The 18,469-nt window shown below is 55.0% G+C and overlaps 1 protein-coding gene across 1 annotated transcript in view; it reads left to right on the top strand.

The window, feature by feature from the left end:
* LOC122542980 (myoferlin-like) overlaps positions 1-18,469 on the top strand; it is a 169,293-nt gene that overhangs the window by 95,338 nt on the left and 55,486 nt on the right. The window contains exon 36 of the mRNA XM_087984303.1: positions 16,898-17,051. Coding sequence (XP_087840429.1) covers positions 16,898-17,051 — 154 coding nt within the window. The remainder of the gene's footprint in view (positions 1-16,897; positions 17,052-18,469) is intronic.

Genomic DNA, 18,469 nt, shown 5'->3' with positions numbered 1-18,469 from the left:
GATTTGCCCTGGTGTCAGTGGGCAGTGATCAGGTATAGGGACCTGGCTGATTTGCCCTGGGGTCAATGGGCAGTGATCAGATATAGGGACCCTGGCTGATTTGCCCTGGGGTCAATGGGCAGTGATCAGATATAGGGACCCTGGCTGATTTGCCCTGGGGTCAGTGGGCAGTGATCAGGCATAGGGACCTGGCTGATTTGCCCTGCGGTCAGTGGGCAGTGATCAGGTATAGGGACCTGGCTGATTTGCCCTGGGGTCAGTGGGCAATGATCAGATATAGGTACCCTGGCTGATTTGCCCTCGGGTCAGTGGGCAGTGATCAGGTATAGGGACCTGGCTGATTTGCCCTGGGGTCAGTGGGCAATGATCAGATACAGGGACCTGGCTGAATTGCCCTGGGGTCAGTGGGCAATGATCAGGTATAGGGACCTGGCTGATTTGCCCTGGGGTCAGTGGGCAATGATCAGATACAGGGACCTGGCTGATTTGCCCTGGGGTCAGTGGGCAATGATCAGGTATAGGGACCCTGGCTGATTTGCCCTGGGGTCAGTGGGCAGTGATCAGGTATAGGGACCCTGGCTGATTTGCCCTGGGGTCAGTGGGCAATGATCAGGTATAGGAACCCTGGCTGATTTGCCCTGGGGTCAGTGGGCAATGATCAGGTATAGGGACCCTGGCTGATTTGCCCTGGGGTCAGTGGGCAATGATCAGGTATAGGAACCCTGGCTGATTTGCCCTGGGGTCAGTGGGCAGTGATCAGGTATAGGGACCCTGGCTGATTTGCCCTGGGGTCAGTGGGCAATGATCAGGTATAGGGACCCTGGCTGATTTGCCCTGGGGTCAGTGGGCAATGATCAGGTATAGGAACCCTGGCTGATTTGCCCTGCGGTCAGTGGGCAAGGATCAGGTATAGGGACCTGGCTGATTTGCCTTGGGGTCAGTGGGCAATGATCAGATATAGGTGCCCTGGGGTCAGTGGGCAATGATCAGATACAGAGACCTGGCTGATTTGCCCTGGGGTCAGTGGGCAGTGATCAGGTATAGGGACCCTGGCTGATTTGCCCTGGGGTCAGTGGGTAGTGATCAGGTATAGGGACCTGGCTGATTTGCCTTGGGGTCAGTGGGCAATGATCAGATACAGGGACCTGGCTGATTTGCCCTGGGGTCAGTGGGCAATGATCAGATACAGGGACCTGGCTGATTTGCCCTGGGGTCAGTGGGCAGTGATCAGATATAGGGACCTGGCTGATTTGCCCTGGGATCAGTGGGCAGTGATCAGGTATAGGGACCCTGGCTGATTTGCCCTGGGGTCAGTGGGCAGTGATCTGGTATAGGGACCCTGGCTGATTTGCCCTGGGATCAGTGGGCAGTGATCAGGTATAGGGACCCTGGCTGATTTGCCTTGGCGTCAATGGGCAGTGATCAGGTATAGGGACCCTGGCTGATTTGCCTTGGGGTCAATGGGCAGTGATCAGGTATCGGGACCCTGGCTGATTTGCCCTGGGATCAGTGGGTAGTGATCAGATATAGGGACCCTGGCTGATTTGCCCTGGGGTCAGTGGGCAGTGATCAGGTATAGGGACCTGGCTGATTTGCCCTGGGGTCAGTGGGCAATGATCAGATACAGGGACCTGGCTGATTTGCCCTGGGGTCAGTGGGCAGTGATCAGATATAGGGACCTGGCTGATTTGCCCTGGGATCAGTGGGCAGTGATCAGGTATAGGGACCCTGGCTGATTTGCCCTGGGGTCAGTGGGCAGTGATCTGGTATAGGGACCCTGGCTGATTTGCCCTGGGATCAGTGGGCAGTGATCAGGTATAGGGACCCTGGCTGATTTGCCTTGGCGTCAATGGGCAGTGATCAGGTATAGGGACCCTGGCTGATTTGCCTTGGGGTCAATGGGCAGTGATCAGGTATAGGGACCCTGGCTGATTTGCCCTGGGATCAGTGGGTAGTGATCAGATATAGGGACCCTGGCTGATTTGCCCTGGGGTCAGTGGGCAGTGATCAGGTATAGGGACCTGGCTGATTTGCCCTGGGGTCAGTGGGCAATAATCAGGTATTGGTACCCTGGCTGATTTGCCCTGGGGTCAGTGGGCAATGATCAGGTACAGGGACCCTGGCTGATTTGCCCTGGGGTCAGTGGGCAATGGTCAGGTATAGGGACCTGGCTGATTTGCCCTGGGGTCAGTGGGCAGTGATCAGGTGTAGGGACTCTGGCTGATTTGCCCTGCGTTCAGTGGGCAAGGATCAGGTATAGGGACCTGGCTGATTTGCCCTGGGGTCAGTGGGCAATGATCAGATATAGGTACCCTGGCTGATTTGCCCTGGGGTCAGTGGGCAGTGATCAGGTATAGGGACCTGGCTGATTTGCCCTGGGTTCAGAGGGCAGTGATCAGGTATAGGGACCCTGGCTGATTTGCCCTGGGGTCAGTGGGCAATGATCAGGTATAGGGACCCTGGCTGATTTGCCCTGGGGTCAGTGGGCAGTGATCAGATATAGGTACCCTGGCTGATTTGCCCTGGGGTCAGTGGGCAGTGATCAGGTATAGGGACCTGGCTGATTTGCCCTGGGGTCAGTGGGCAATGATCAGATACAGGGACCTGGCTGATTTGCCCTGGGGTCAGTGGGCAATGATCAGGTATAGGGACCCTGGCTGATTTGCCCTGGGGTCAGTGGGCAGTGATCAGGTATAGGGACCTGGCTGATTTGCCCTGGGATCAGTGGGCAGTGATCAGGTATAGGGACCCTGGCTGATTTGCCTTGGGGTCAATGGGCAGTGATCAGATATAGGGACCCTATCTGATTTGCCCTGGGATCAGTGGGTAGTGATCAGATATAGGGACCCTGGCTGATTTGCCCTGGGGTCAGTGGGCAGTGATCAGGTATAGGGACCTGGCTGATTTGCCCTGGGTTCAGTGGGCAGTGATCAGGTATAGGGACCCTGGCTGATTTGCCCTGGGGTCAGTGGGCAATGATCAGGTATAGGTACCCTGGCTGATTTGCCCTGGGATCAGTGGGCAATGATCAGGTATAGGGACCCTGGCTGATTTGCCCTGGGGTCAGTGGGCAGTGATCAGGTATAGGGACCCTGGCTGATTTGCCCTGGGGTCAGTGGGCAATGATCAGGTATAGGGACCTGGCTGATTTGCCTTGGGGTCAATGGGCAGTGATCAGGTATAGGGACCCTGGCTGATTTGCCCTGGGATCAGTGGGCAGTGATCAGGAAAAGGGACCCTGGCTGATTTGCCCTGGGGTCAGTGGGCAGTGATCAGATACAGGGACCTGGCTGATTTGCCCTGGGGTCAGTGGGCAATAATCAGGTATTGGTACCCTGGCTGATTTGCCCTGGGGTCAGTGGGCAATGATCAGGTACAGGGACACTGGCTGATTTGCCCTGGGGTCAGTGGGCAATGGTCAGGTATAGGGACCTGGCTGATTTGCCCTGGGATCAGTGGGCAGTGATCAGGTATAGGGACCCTGGCTGATTTGCCCTGGGGTCAGTGGGCAGTGATCAGGTATAGGGACCCTGGCTGATTTGCCCTGCGGTCAGTGGGCAAGGATCAGGTATAGGGACCTGGCTGATTTGCCCGGGGGTCAGTGGGCAATGATCAGATATAGGTACCCTGGCTGATTTGCCCTGGGGTCAGTGGGCAGTGATCAGGTATAGGGACCTGGCTGATTTGCCCTGGGGTCAGTGGGCAGTGATCAGGTATAGGGACCCTGGCTGATTTGCCCTGGTGTCAGTGGGCAGTGATCAGGTATAGGGACCCTGGCTGATTTGCCCTGGGGTCAATGGGCAGTGATCAGATATAGGGACCCTGGCTGATTTGTCCTGGGGTCAGTGGGCAGTGATCAGGCATAGGGACCTGGCTGATTTGCCCTGCGGTCAGTGGGCAGTGATCAGGTATAGGGACCTGGCTGATTTGCCCTGGGGTCAGTGGGCAATGAGCAGATATAGGTACCCTGGCTGATTTGCCCTGGGGTCAGTGGGCAGTGATCAGGTATAGGGACCAGGCTGATTTGCCCTGGGGTCAGTGGGCAATGATCAGATACAGGGACCTGGCTGATTTCCCCTGGGGTCAGTGCGCAGTGATCAGGTACAGGGACCTGGCTGATTTGCCCTGGGGTCAGTGGGCAATGATCAGATACAGGGACCCTGGCTGATTTGCCCTGGGGTCAGTGGGCAATGATCAGGTATAGGGACCCTGGCTGATTTGCCCTGGGGTCAGTGGGCAATGATCAGGTATAGGAACCCTGGCTGATTTGCCCTGGGGTCAGTGGGCAATGATCAGGTATAGGGACCCTGGCTGATTTGCCCTGGGGTCAGTGGGCAATGATCAGGTATAGGAACCCTGGCTGATTTGCCCTGGGGTCAGTGGGCAGTGATCAGGTATAGGGACCCTGGCTGATTTGCCCTGGGGTCAGTGGGCCGTGATCAGGTATAGGGACCTGGCTGATTTGCCCTGGGGTCAGTGGGCAATGATCAGGTATAGGGACCCTGGCTGATTTGCCCTGGGGTCAGTGGGCAATGATCAGGTATAGGAACCCTGGCTGATTTGCCCTGCGGTCAGTGGGCAAGGATCAGGTATAGGGACCTGGCTGATTTGCCTTGGGGTCAGTGGGCAATGATCAGATGTAGGTGCCCTGGGGTCAGTGGGCAATGATCAGATACAGGGACCTGGCTGATTTGCCCTGGGGTCAGTGGGCAGTGATCAGGTATAGGGACCCTGGCTGATTTGCCCTGGGGTCAGTGGGTAGTGATCAGGTATAGGGACCTGGCTGATTTGCCTTGGGGTCAGTGGGCAATGATCAGATACAGGGACCTGGCTGATTTGCCCTGGGGTCAGTGGGCAATGATCAGATACAGGGACCTGGCTGATTTGCCCTGGGGTCAGTGGGCAGTGATCAGGTATAGGGACCTGGCTGATTTGCCCTGGGATCAGTGGGCAGTGATCAGGTATAGGGACCCTGGCTGATTTGCCCTGGGGTCAGTGGGCAGTGATCAGGTATAGGGACCCTGGCTGATTTGCCCTGGGATCAGTGGGCAGTGATCAGGTATAGGGACCCTGGCTGATTTGCCTTGGGGTCAATGGGCAGTGATCAGGTATAGGGACCCTGGCTGATTTGCCTTGGGGTCAATGGGCAGTGATCAGGTATAGGGACCCTGGCTGATTTGCCCTGGGATCAGTGGGCAGTGATCAGGAAAAGGGACCCTGGCTGATTTGCCCTGGGATCAGTGGGTAGTGATCAGATATAGGGACCCTGGCTGATTTGCCCTGGGGTCAGTGGGCAGTGATCAGGTATAGGGACCTGGCTGATTTGCCCTGGGGTCAGTGGGCAATAATCAGGTACAGGGACCCTGGCTGATTTGCCCTGGGGTCAGTGGGCAATGGTCAGGTATAGGGACCTGGCTGATTTGCCCTGGGGTCAGTGGGCAGTGATCAGGTGTAGGGACTCTGGCTGATTTGCCCTGCGGTCAGTGGGCAGTGATCAGATATAGGGACCCTGGCTGATTTGCCCTGGGGTCAGTGGGCAATGATCAGATATAGGTACCCTGGCTGATTTGCCCTGGGGTCAGTGGGCAGTGATCAGGTATAGGGACCTGGCTGATTTGCCCTGGGGTCAGTGGGCAATGATCAGGTACAGGGACACTGGCTGATTTGCCCTGGGGTCAGTGGGCAATGGTCAGGTATAGGGACCTGGCTGATTTGCCCTGGGATCAGTGGGCAGTGATCAGGTATAGGGACCCTGGCTGATTTGCCCTGGGGTCAGTGGGCAGTGATCAGGTATAGGGACCCTGGCTGATTTGCCCTGCGGTCAGTGGGCAAGGATCAGGTATAGGGACCTGGCTGATTTGCCCGGGGGTCAGTGGGCAATGATCAGATATAGGTACCCTGGCTGATTTGCCCTGGGGTCAGTGGGCAGTGATCAGGTATAGGGACCTGGCTGATTTGCCCTGGGGTCAGTGGGCAGTGATCAGGTATAGGGACCCTGGCTGATTTGCCCTGGTGTCAGTGGGCAGTGATCAGGTATAGGGACCTGGCTGATTTGCCCTGGGGTCAATGGGCAATGATCAGATATAGGGACCCTGGCTGATTTGCCCTGGGGTCAATGGGCAGTGATCAGATATAGGGACCCTGGCTGATTTGTCCTGGGGTCAGTGGGCAGTGATCAGGCATAGGGACCTGGCTGATTTGCCCTGCGGTCAGTGGGCAGTGATCAGGTATAGGGACCTGGCTGATTTGCCCTGGGGTCAGTGGGCAATGATCAGATATAGGTACCCTGGCTGATTTGCCCTGGGGTCAGTGGGCAGTGATCAGGTATAGGGACCAGGCTGATTTGCCCTGGGGTCAGTGGGCAATGATCAGATACAGGGACCTGGCTGATTTCCCCTGGGGTCAGTGCGCAGTGATCAGGTACAGGGACCTGGCTGATTTGCCCTGGGGTCAGTGGGCAATGATCAGATACAGGGACCCTGGCTGATTTGCCCTGGGGTCAGTGGGCAATGATCAGGTATAGGGACCCTGGCTGATTTGCCCTGGGGTCAGTGGGCAATGATCAGGTATAGGAACCCTGGCTGATTTGCCCTGGGGTCAGTGGGCAATGATCAGGTATAGGGACCCTGGCTGATTTGCCCTGGGGTCAGTGGGCAATGATCAGGTATAGGAACCCTGGCTGATTTGCCCTGGGGTCAGTGGGCAGTGATCAGGTATAGGGACCCTGGCTGATTTGCCCTGGGGTCAGTGGGCCGTGATCAGGTATAGGGACCTGGCTGATTTGCCCTGGGGTCAGTGGGCAATGATCAGGTATAGGGACCCTGGCTGATTTGCCCTGGGGTCAGTGGGCAATGATCAGGTATAGGAACCCTGGCTGATTTGCCCTGCGGTCAGTGGGCAAGGATCAGGTATAGGGACCTGGCTGATTTGCCTTGGGGTCAGTGGGCAATGATCAGATATAGGTGCCCTGGGGTCAGTGGGCAATGATCAGATACAGGGACCTGGCTGATTTGCCCTGGGGTCAGTGGGCAGTGATCAGGTATAGGGACCCTGGCTGATTTGCCCTGGGGTCAGTGGGTAGTGATCAGGTATAGGGACCTGGCTGATTTGCCTTGGGGTCAGTGGGCAATGATCAGATACAGGGACCTGGCTGATTTGCCCTGGGGTCAGTGGGCAATGATCAGATACAGGGACCTGGCTGATTTGCCCTGGGGTCAGTGGGCAGTGATCAGGTATAGGGACCTGGCTGATTTGCCCTGGGATCAGTGGGCAGTGATCAGGTATAGGGACCCTGGCTGATTTGCCCTGGGGTCAGTGGGCAGTGATCAGGTATAGGGACCCTGGCTGATTTGCCCTGGGATCAGTGGGCAGTGATCAGGTATAGGGACCCTGGCTGATTTGCCTTGGGGTCAATGGGCAGTGATCAGGTATAGGGACCCTGGCTGATTTGCCTTGGGGTCAATGGGCAGTGATCAGGTATAGGGACCCTGGCTGATTTGCCCTGGGATCAGTGGGCAGTGATCAGGAAAAGGGACCCTGGCTGATTTGCCCTGGGATCAGTGGGTAGTGATCAGATATAGGGACCCTGGCTGATTTGCCCTGGGGTCAGTGGGCAGTGATCAGGTATAGGGACCTGGCTGATTTGCCCTGGGGTCAGTGGGCAATAATCAGGTACAGGGACCCTGGCTGATTTGCCCTGGGGTCAGTGGGCAATGGTCAGGTATAGGGACCTGGCTGATTTGCCCTGGGGTCAGTGGGCAGTGATCAGGTGTAGGGACTCTGGCTGATTTGCCCTGCGGTCAGTGGGCAGTGATCAGATATAGGGACCCTGGCTGATTTGCCCTGGGGTCAGTGGGCAATGATCAGATATAGGTACCCTGGCTGATTTGCCCTGGGGTCAGTGGGCAGTGATCAGGTATAGGGACCTGGCTGATTTGCCCTGGGGTCAGTGAGCAATGATCAGATACAGGGACCTGGCTGATTTGCCCTGGGGTCAGTGGGCAATGATCAGGTATAGGGACCCTGGCTGATTTGCCCTGGGGTCATTGGGCAGTGATCAGGTATAGGGACCTGGCTGATTTGCCCTGGGATCAGTGGGCAGTGATCAGGTATAGGGACCCTGGCTGATTTGCCCTGGGGTCAGTGGGCAGTGATCAGGTATAGGCACCCTGGCTGATTTGCCCTGGGGTCAGTGGGCAGTGATCAGGTATAGGGACCTGGCTGATTTGCCCTGGGGTCAGTGGGCAATGATCAGGTATAGGTACCCTGGCTGATTTGCCCTGGGATCAGTGGGCAGTGATCAGATACAGGGACCTGGCTGATTTGCCCTGCGGTCAATGGGCAATGATCAGGTATAGGGACCCTGGCTGATTTGCCCTGGGGTCAGTGGGCAATGATCAGGTATAGGTACCCTGGCTGATTTGCCCTGGGGTCAGTGGGCAATGATCAGGTACAGGGACCCTGGCTGATTTGCCCTGGGGTCAGTGGGCAATGATCAGGTATAGGGACCCTGGCTGATTTGCCCTGGGGTCAGTGGGCAATGATCAGGTATAGGAACCCTGGCTGATTTGCCCTGGGGTCAGTGGGCAATGATCAGGTATAGGGACCCTGGCTGATTTGCCCTGGGGTCAGTGGGCAATGATCAGGTATAGGAACCCTGGCTGATTTGCCCTGGGGTCAGTGGGCAGTGATCAGGTATAGGGACCCTGGCTGATTTGCCCTGGGGTCAGTGGGCCGTGATCAGGTATAGGGACCTGGCTGATTTGCCCTGGGGTCAGTGGGCAATGATCAGGTATAGGGACCCTGGCTGATTTGCCCTGGGGTCAGTGGGCAATGATCAGGTATAGGAACCCTGGCTGATTTGCCCTGCGGTCAGTGGGCAAGGATCAGGTATAGGGACCTGGCTGATTTGCCTTGGGGTCAGTGGGCAATGATCAGATATAGGTGCCCTGGGGTCAGTGGGCAATGATCAGATACAGGGACCTGGCTGATTTGCCCTGGGGTCAGTGGGCAGTGATCAGGTATAGGGACCCTGGCTGATTTGCCCTGGGGTCAGTGGGTAGTGATCAGGTATAGGGACCTGGCTGATTTGCCTTGGGGTCAGTGGGCAATGATCAGATACAGGGACCTGGCTGATTTGCCCTGGGGTCAGTGGGCAATGATCAGATACAGGGACCTGGCTGATTTGCCCTGGGGTCAGTGGGCAGTGATCAGGTATAGGGACCTGGCTGATTTGCCCTGGGATCAGTGGGCAGTGATCAGGTATAGGGACCCTGGCTGATTTGCCCTGGGGTCAGTGGGCAGTGATCAGGTATAGGGACCCTGGCTGATTTGCCCTGGGATCAGTGGGCAGTGATCAGGTATAGGGACCCTGGCTGATTTGCCTTGGGGTCAATGGGCAGTGATCAGGTATAGGGACCCTGGCTGATTTGCCTTGGGGTCAATGGGCAGTGATCAGGTATAGGGACCCTGGCTGATTTGCCCTGGGATCAGTGGGCAGTGATCAGGAAAAGGGACCCTGGCTGATTTGCCCTGGGATCAGTGGGTAGTGATCAGATATAGGGACCCTGGCTGATTTGCCCTGGGGTCAGTGGGCAGTGATCAGGTATAGGGACCTGGCTGATTTGCCCTGGGGTCAGTGGGCAATAATCAGGTACAGGGACCCTGGCTGATTTGCCCTGGGGTCAGTGGGCAATGGTCAGGTATAGGGACCTGGCTGATTTGCCCTGGGGTCAGTGGGCAGTGATCAGGTGTAGGGACTCTGGCTGATTTGCCCTGCGGTCAGTGGGCAGTGATCAGATATAGGGACCCTGGCTGATTTGCCCTGGGGTCAGTGGGCAATGATCAGATATAGGTACCCTGGCTGATTTGCCCTGGGGTCAGTGGGCAGTGATCAGGTATAGGGACCTGGCTGATTTGCCCTGGGGTCAGTGAGCAATGATCAGATACAGGGACCTGGCTGATTTGCCCTGGGGTCAGTGGGCAATGATCAGGTATAGGGACCCTGGCTGATTTGCCCTGGGGTCATTGGGCAGTGATCAGGTATAGGGACCTGGCTGATTTGCCCTGGGATCAGTGGGCAGTGATCAGGTATAGGGACCCTGGCTGATTTGCCCTGGGGTCAGTGGGCAGTGATCAGGTATAGGCACCCTGGCTGATTTGCCCTGGGGTCAGTGGGCAGTGATCAGGTATAGGGACCTGGCTGATTTGCCCTGGGGTCAGTGGGCAATGATCAGGTATAGGTACCCTGGCTGATTTGCCCTGGGATCAGTGGGCAGTGATCAGATACAGGGACCTGGCTGATTTGCCCTGCGGTCAATGGGCAGTGATCAGATATAGGGACCCTGGCTGATTTGCCCTGGGATCAGTGGGCAATGATCAGATATAGGTACCCTGGCTGATTTGCCCTGGGGTCAGTGGGCAGTGATCAGGTATAGGGACCTGGCTGATTTGCCCTGGGGTCAGTGGGCAGTGATCAGGTATAGGGACCTGGCTGATTTGCCCTGGTGTCAGTGGGCAGTGATCAGGTATAGGGACCTGGCTGATTTGCCCTGGGGTCAATGGGCAGTGATCAGATATAGGGACCCTGGCTGATTTGCCCTGGGGTCAATGGGCAGTGATCAGATATAGGGACCCTGGCTGATTTGCCCTGGGGTCAGTGGGCAGTGATCAGGCATAGGGACCTGGCTGATTTGCCCTGCGGTCAGTGGGCAGTGATCAGGTATAGGGACCTGGCTGATTTGCCCTGGGGTCAGTGGGCAATGATCAGATATAGGTACCCTGGCTGATTTGCCCTCGGGTCAGTGGGCAGTGATCAGGTATAGGGACCTGGCTGATTTGCCCTGGGGTCAGTGGGCAATGATCAGATACAGGGACCTGGCTGATTTGCCCTGGGGTCAGTGGGCAATGATCAGGTATAGGGACCTGGCTGATTTGCCCTGGGGTCAGTGGGCAATGATCAGATACAGGGACCTGGCTGATTTGCCCTGGGGTCAGTGGGCAATGATCAGGTATAGGGACCCTGGCTGATTTGCCCTGGGGTCAGTGGGCAGTGATCAGGTATAGGGACCCTGGCTGATTTGCCCTGGGGTCAGTGGGCAATGATCAGGTATAGGAACCCTGGCTGATTTGCCCTGGGGTCAGTGGGCAATGATCAGGTATAGGGACCCTGGCTGATTTGCCCTGGGGTCAGTGGGCAATGATCAGGTATAGGAACCCTGGCTGATTTGCCCTGGGGTCAGTGGGCAGTGATCAGGTATAGGGACCCTGGCTGATTTGCCCTGGGGTCAGTGGGCAATGATCAGGTATAGGGACCCTGGCTGATTTGCCCTGGGGTCAGTGGGCAATGATCAGGTATAGGAACCCTGGCTGATTTGCCCTGCGGTCAGTGGGCAAGGATCAGGTATAGGGACCTGGCTGATTTGCCTTGGGGTCAGTGGGCAATGATCAGATATAGGTGCCCTGGGGTCAGTGGGCAATGATCAGATACAGAGACCTGGCTGATTTGCCCTGGGGTCAGTGGGCAGTGATCAGGTATAGGGACCCTGGCTGATTTGCCCTGGGGTCAGTGGGTAGTGATCAGGTATAGGGACCTGGCTGATTTGCCTTGGGGTCAGTGGGCAATGATCAGATACAGGGACCTGGCTGATTTGCCCTGGGGTCAGTGGGCAATGATCAGATACAGGGACCTGGCTGATTTGCCCTGGGGTCAGTGGGCAGTGATCAGATATAGGGACCTGGCTGATTTGCCCTGGGATCAGTGGGCAGTGATCAGGTATAGGGACCCTGGCTGATTTGCCCTGGGGTCAGTGGGCAGTGATCTGGTATAGGGACCCTGGCTGATTTGCCCTGGGATCAGTGGGCAGTGATCAGGTATAGGGACCCTGGCTGATTTGCCTTGGCGTCAATGGGCAGTGATCAGGTATAGGGACCCTGGCTGATTTGCCTTGGGGTCAATGGGCAGTGATCAGGTATAGGGACCCTGGCTGATTTGCCCTGGGATCAGTGGGCAGTGATCAGGAAAAGGGACCCTGGCTGATTTGCCCTGGGATCAGTGGGTAGTGATCAGATATAGGGACCCTGGCTGATTTGCCCTGGGGTCAGTGGGCAGTGATCAGGTATAGGGACCTGGCTGATTTGCCCTGGGGTCAGTGGGCAATAATCAGGTATTGGTACCCTGGCTGATTTGCCCTGGGGTCAGTGGGCAATGATCAGGTACAGGGACCCTGGCTGATTTGCCCTGGGGTCAGTGGGCAATGGTCAGGTATAGGGACCTGGCTGATTTGCCCTGGGGTCAGTGGGCAGTGATCAGGTGTAGGGACTCTGGCTGATTTGCCCTGCGTTCAGTGGGCAAGGATCAGGTATAGGGACCTGGCTGATTTGCCCTGGGGTCAGTGGGCAATGATCAGATATAGGTACCCTGGCTGATTTGCCCTGGGGTCAGTGGGCAGTGATCAGGTATAGGGACCTGGCTGATTTGCCCTGGGTTCAGAGGGCAGTGATCAGGTATAGGGACCCTGGCTGATTTGCCCTGGGGTCAGTGGGCAATGATCAGGTATAGGGACCCTGGCTGATTTGCCCTGGGGTCAGTGGGCAGTGATCAGATATAGGTACCCTGGCTGATTTGCCCTGGGGTCAGTGGGCAGTGATCAGGTATAGGGACCTGGCTGATTTGCCCTGGGGTCAGTGGGCAATGATCAGATACAGGGACCTGGCTGATTTGCCCTGGGGTCAGTGGGCAATGATCAGGTATAGGGACCCTGGCTGATTTGCCCTGGGGTCAGTGGGCAGTGATCAGGTATAGGGACCTGGCTGATTTGCCCTGGGATCAGTGGGCAGTGATCAGGTATAGGGACCCTGGCTGATTTGCCTTGGGGTCAATGGGCAGTGATCAGATATAGGGACCCTATCTGATTTGCCCTGGGATCAGTGGGTAGTGATCAGATATAGGGACCCTGGCTGATTTGCCCTGGGGTCAGTGGGCAGTGATCAGGTATAGGGACCTGGCTGATTTGCCCTGGGTTCAGTGGGCAGTGATCAGGTATAGGGACCCTGGCTGATTTGCCCTGGGGTCAGTGGGCAATGATCAGGTATAGGTACCCTGGCTGATTTGCCCTGGGATCAGTGGGCAATGATCAGGTATAGGGACCCTGGCTGATTTGCCCTGGGGTCAGTGGGCAGTGATCAGGTATAGGGACCCTGGCTGATTTGCCCTGGGGTCAGTGGGCACTGATCAGGTATAGGGACCTGGCTGATTTGCCCTGGGGTCAGTGGGCAGTGATCAGGTATAGGAAACCTGGCTGATTTGCCCTGGGGTCAGTGGGCAATGATCAGGTATAGGGACCTGGCTGATTTGCCCTGGGGTCAGTGGGCAATGATCAGATATAGGTACCCTGGCTGATTTGCCCTCGGGTCAGTGGGCAGTGATCAGGTATAGGGACCTGGCTGATTTGCCCTGCGGTCAGTGGGCAATGATCAGATACAGGGACCTGGCTGATTTGCCCTGGGGTCAGTGCGCAGTGATCAGGTATAGGGACCTGGCTGATTTGCCCTGGGGTCAGTGGGCAATGATCAGATACAGGGACCTGGCTGATTTGCCCTGGGGTCAGTGGGCAATGATCAGGTATAGGGACCCTGGCTGATTTGCCCTGGGGTCAGTGGGCAGTGATCAGGTATAGGGACCTGGCTGATTTGCCCTGGGATCAGGGGGCAGTGAGCAGGTATAGGGACCTGGCTGATTTGCCCTGGGATCACTGGGCAGTGATCAGGTATAGGGACCCTGGCTGATTTGCCCTGGGGTCAGTGGGCAGTGATCAGGTATAGGGACCTGGCTGATTTGCCCTGGGATCAGTGGGCAGTGGTCAGGTATATGGACCCTGGCTGATTTGCCCTGGGGTCAGTGGGCAGTGATCAGGTATAGGGACCTGGCTGATTTGCCCTGGGGTCAGTGGGCAGTGTTCAGGTATAGGGACCCTGGCTGATTTGCCCTGGGGTCAGTGGGCAGTAATCAGATATAGGGACCCTGGCTGATTTGCCCTGGGGTCAGTGGGCAGTGTTCAGATATGGGGACCCTGGCTGATTTGCCCTGGGATCAGTGGGCAGTGATCAGGTATAGGGACCCTGGCTGATTTGCCTTGGGGTCAATGGGCAGTGATCAGGTATAGGGACCTGGCTGATTTGCCCTGGGATCAGGGGGCAGTGATCAGGTATAGGGACCTGGCTGTTTTGCCCTGGGGTCAGTGGGCAGTGATCAGGTATAGGGACCTGGCTGATTTGCCCTGGGATCAGTGGGCAGTGGTCAGGTATAGGGACCCTGGCTGATTTGCCCTGGGGTCAGTGGGCAGTGATCAGGTATAGGGACCTGGCTGATTTGCCCTGGGATCAGTGGGCAGTGGTCAGGTATAGGGACCCTGGCTGATTTGCCCTGGGGTCAGTGGGCAATGATCAGGTATAGGGACCCTGGCTGATTTGCCCTGGGGTCAGTGGGCAGTGATCAGGTATAGGGACCTGGCTGATTTGCCCTGGGATCAGTGGGCAGTGGTCAGGTATAGGGACCCTGGCTGATTTGCCCTGGGGTCAGTGGGCAGTGATCAGATATAGGGACCCTGGCTGATTTGCCCTGGGGTCAGTGGGCAGTGATCAGATACAGGGACCTGGCTGATTTGCCCTGGGGTCAGTGGGCAGTGTTCAGGTATAGGGACCCTGGCTGATTTGCCCTGGGGTCAGTGGGCAGTGATCAGGTATAGGCACCTGGCTGATTTGCCCTGGGGTCAGTGGGCAGTGTTCAGATATAGGGACCCTGGCTGATTTGCCCTGGGGTCAGTGGGCAGTGATCAGATACAGGACCTGGCTGATTTGCCCTAGGGTCAGTGGGCAGTGATCAGGTATAGGGACCGTGGCTGATTTGCCCTGGGATCAGTGGGTAGTGATCAGATATAGAGACCCTGGCTGATTTGCCCTGGGGTCAGTGAGTAGTGATCAGATATAGGGACCCTGGCTGATTTGCCCTGGGATCAGTGGGCAGTGATCAGGTATAGGGACCCTGGCTGATTTGCCCTGGGATCAGTGGGCAGTGATCAGGCATAGGGACCTGGCTGATTTGCCCTGGGGTCAGTGGGCAGTGATCAGGTATAGGGACCTGGCTGATTTGCCCTGCGGTCAGTGGGCAGTGATCAGGTATAGGGACCTGGCTGATTTGCCCTGGGGTCAGTGGGCAATGATCAGATACAGGGACCTGGCTGATTTGCCCTGGGGTCAGTGGGCAGTGATCAGGTATAGGGACCTGGCTGATTTGCCCTGGGGTCAGTGGGCAATGATCAGATATAGGTACCCTGGCTGATTTGCCCTCGGGTCAGTGGGCAGTGATCTGGTATGGGGACCTGGCTGATTTGCCCTGCGGTCAGTGGGCAATGATCAGATACAGGGACCTGGCTGATTTGCCCTGGGGTCAGTGCGCAGTGATCAGTTATCGGGACCTGGCTGATTTGCCCTGGGGTCAGTGGGCAGTGATCAGGTATAGGGACCTGGCTGATTTGCCCTGGGATCAGTGGGCAGTGGTCAGGTATAGGGACCCTGGCTGATTTGCCCTGGGGTCAGTGGGCAGTGATCAGGTATAGGGACCTGGCTGATTTGCCCTGGGGTCAGTGGGCAGTGTTCAGGTATAGGGACCCTGGCTGATTTGCCCTGGGATCAGTGGGCAGTGATCAGGTATAGGGACCCTGGCTGATTTGCCCTGGGATCAGTGGGCAGTGATCAGGTATAGGGAGCCTGGCTGATTTGCCCTGGGATCAGTGGGCAGTGATCAGGTATAGGGACCCTGGCTGATTTGCCCTGGGGTCAGTGGGCACTGATCAGGTATAAGGACCCTGCCTCATTTCCCCTCACCTTTCTCTCTCTAACCCAGGGTTCAGCACCCACTGGTGCTGAGGCTAATTGTCACATTTCATTGACACTTGGATGAGCAAATTCTAACTGGAGGTTCAAATCTCGAACGTTCCTTGGGAACTGTGGCCCAGTTGAACACCCAGGGTGACCGTGACACCTTGTTGACCAAAGGTCTAACTGGTGGAAGTGGAGACACCTAAAGGCTGAATATTGATTGGAGTGTGGAAGATCAGACTTCATGGACTGAATGGCTTACTTCTACCGCCATATCTTTTGGTCATTAGCTGCTTCAACGTTTGCTTCTTAAGTTGCTGTTGGCGCTGCGATTTTTGATTTTTTTTAATTCTTCCATGTGATGTGGGTGCGACTGTTGAGGCCCATACTTGCCATCACCCATTCCTAATTGCCCTTGACCTGAGTAGCTCACTCAACCATTTCAGAAACAGTTAAGAGTCAGCTCCATTGCTATGGGTCTGGGACCAATTGCAGGCAGACTGGCTAAGGACAGCAGACTTCCTACCCTGAATAACATTAATGAATGCGATGAGTTTATATAACAATTGACGATAGTGTTGTGGTCACCATCACTGAGACTGGCTAGATTTTAATGAATGAAACGTGAAATTCCACCACCTGGTGTGTTGGGGTTTGTTGAACTCAAAGCCTTATCTTGACCCTCTGGATTACTAATCCAGTGACATAATCCCTTACATAACAGTCTCCCCTCGATAGCAGATGGTCGAACTCTCAATGCCAATGGGTTCTCGTGGGAGTAATTGCAAAATCACCTTGTACAGGAGGGAGGGAAATTGCAGAACGAGTTGGAGAGATCGCACAAGGTTATAAAACTCTCTCATCCTGGGTACGGGTGATCACTGTGTGAATTGCGGGCAGGGTACCCAGATAGGGTTTAAGCCTCAGCCTCACTTCTACGGGGATGAATGATCAAACGTGCCAGCTTTGTGGTTGTTCCGCAGTGATAATACTGTGATTTATGATTGTCACTTTGCCTCAGTTTCTCCCTGTAGATTCCATCTACAGCCCTCCCATTGTGCTGAAGGTGCTGGATTATCGACCGTTCGGGTACAAACCAGTGGTCGGGCAGACGACAGTGAAATCTCTCAGCGAGTTTATGTGCGATCCTTTCGCTGGCTCACTCGAAACTGAAGGTAACCTGTGGGTACCTCAATCGATGTGCATTAAGTTTTCATACAAGTGTTATGGGCCAGACTGGACTCCCTCAAAATATTTTAGCCTAGACCCTAATATTTTCTTACTTTAAAGGTAAACGTGAAGTGCCGTGTTCCAGATATGATGCCACTGGTCAAAACTACGAGACTTTCAGCAAAACACAAGTTATTTCAACACTACTGAAGATACAAACAGCAGAAAGAGGAATTTAGAATAACAATTGGAAAACTTAACTGAACAGTAGATATAATACCTATCTGTAAGAAACTGTTCCCATATGGTAACATCTCATAAACACACCCCTTGGCAAAATGGCAAATTCAAATACAGATTCTCACATGCAGTTCTCCAGTCACGGAGGGATAAAAACATCGAGAGAAGATTCAGAGAGACGAGCAGCCAGGAGACACTCGCTGAAGCTTCCAATTCTTTTCAGACCCCAAGGGCTTCTGCTTAAAAGGAAACTTGGAAACGAGAAAGCCTGGTGTGTGAGAGCTGCCTCCGTTGTTCCAGTTTAAAAAAATAACACCAAGCTGAGGTACACGTGACAACAAGAATAAATCAAATCAAATTGTTTACTTTCTCAGAGATAGCTCCGGTCCTCTGGCTTACAACCTCACTTCAAAATAAAAACCAGGACAAAATCATCTCTGAAAGTGATAGCATCACCACACATGGGATCTTCCCGTGGTTACCAGCCTCCCAGGAGCATCAATCACACCTCAGTTTCCGGTTCAAGTTCCACCTTGTCTGATGTAAAAGAATCCATCGTACTATTTCAGGTACCAGCAGGATGTTTATCCATGGTGACCGGCCCAATCGCTATCCTGAAATCAGCATGACAAAAAAGAGATTGTCCTGTTACGTTTGCTGGGAGCTTGCTGTGCACAAATTGGCAGCTACGTTGCAACTGTGACATTTGTTTTATTAATGCATAGGGATAATATGGGTGTTGCTGGCTCAGCCAGCATTGAATGTCCGGGGGGGGCCAGGTAAGAGTCAACCACATTATTATGGGCCTGGAGTCTCGTGTGTAGGCCAGATGAGGCGAATGTCCTTCCTTAAAGGACCTCAGTCAGCCAGGTGGGTTGCTATGACAATTGACATTAGGCAAGTTTTTTATTGCATGCAAATTTCACCATCTGTCTTTGTTGGGATCTGAGCCCATGTCGCCAGAAGATGAGCTGCACAGTGACATTAGCAATATACCACCTCCCATTAGACTACACTTCCAAAGGACTAAATTGACTGTAGAGCAAATTGAAGGAACCTGACATTGTTGAACTCAACTTAGAAAACAAGTTTGTTATCCTTTTTATAATCTGAGTGAAGTGTTCAGATGGAGGAGGTCTTTTCATTGGAACTTGGGGACACCATTGAAGTCGAGAGTGTTGGT

The sequence above is a fragment of the Chiloscyllium plagiosum genome, unplaced genomic scaffold (genome assembly GCF_037043375.1).
Source record: "Chiloscyllium plagiosum isolate Xiang-an unplaced genomic scaffold, Cpla_swu_hap1 HiC_scaffold_48, whole genome shotgun sequence".
In the NCBI taxonomy this organism is placed as follows: Eukaryota; Metazoa; Chordata; class Chondrichthyes; order Orectolobiformes; family Hemiscylliidae; genus Chiloscyllium; species Chiloscyllium plagiosum.
This window is presented reverse-complemented; position numbering and strand designations above follow the sequence as displayed.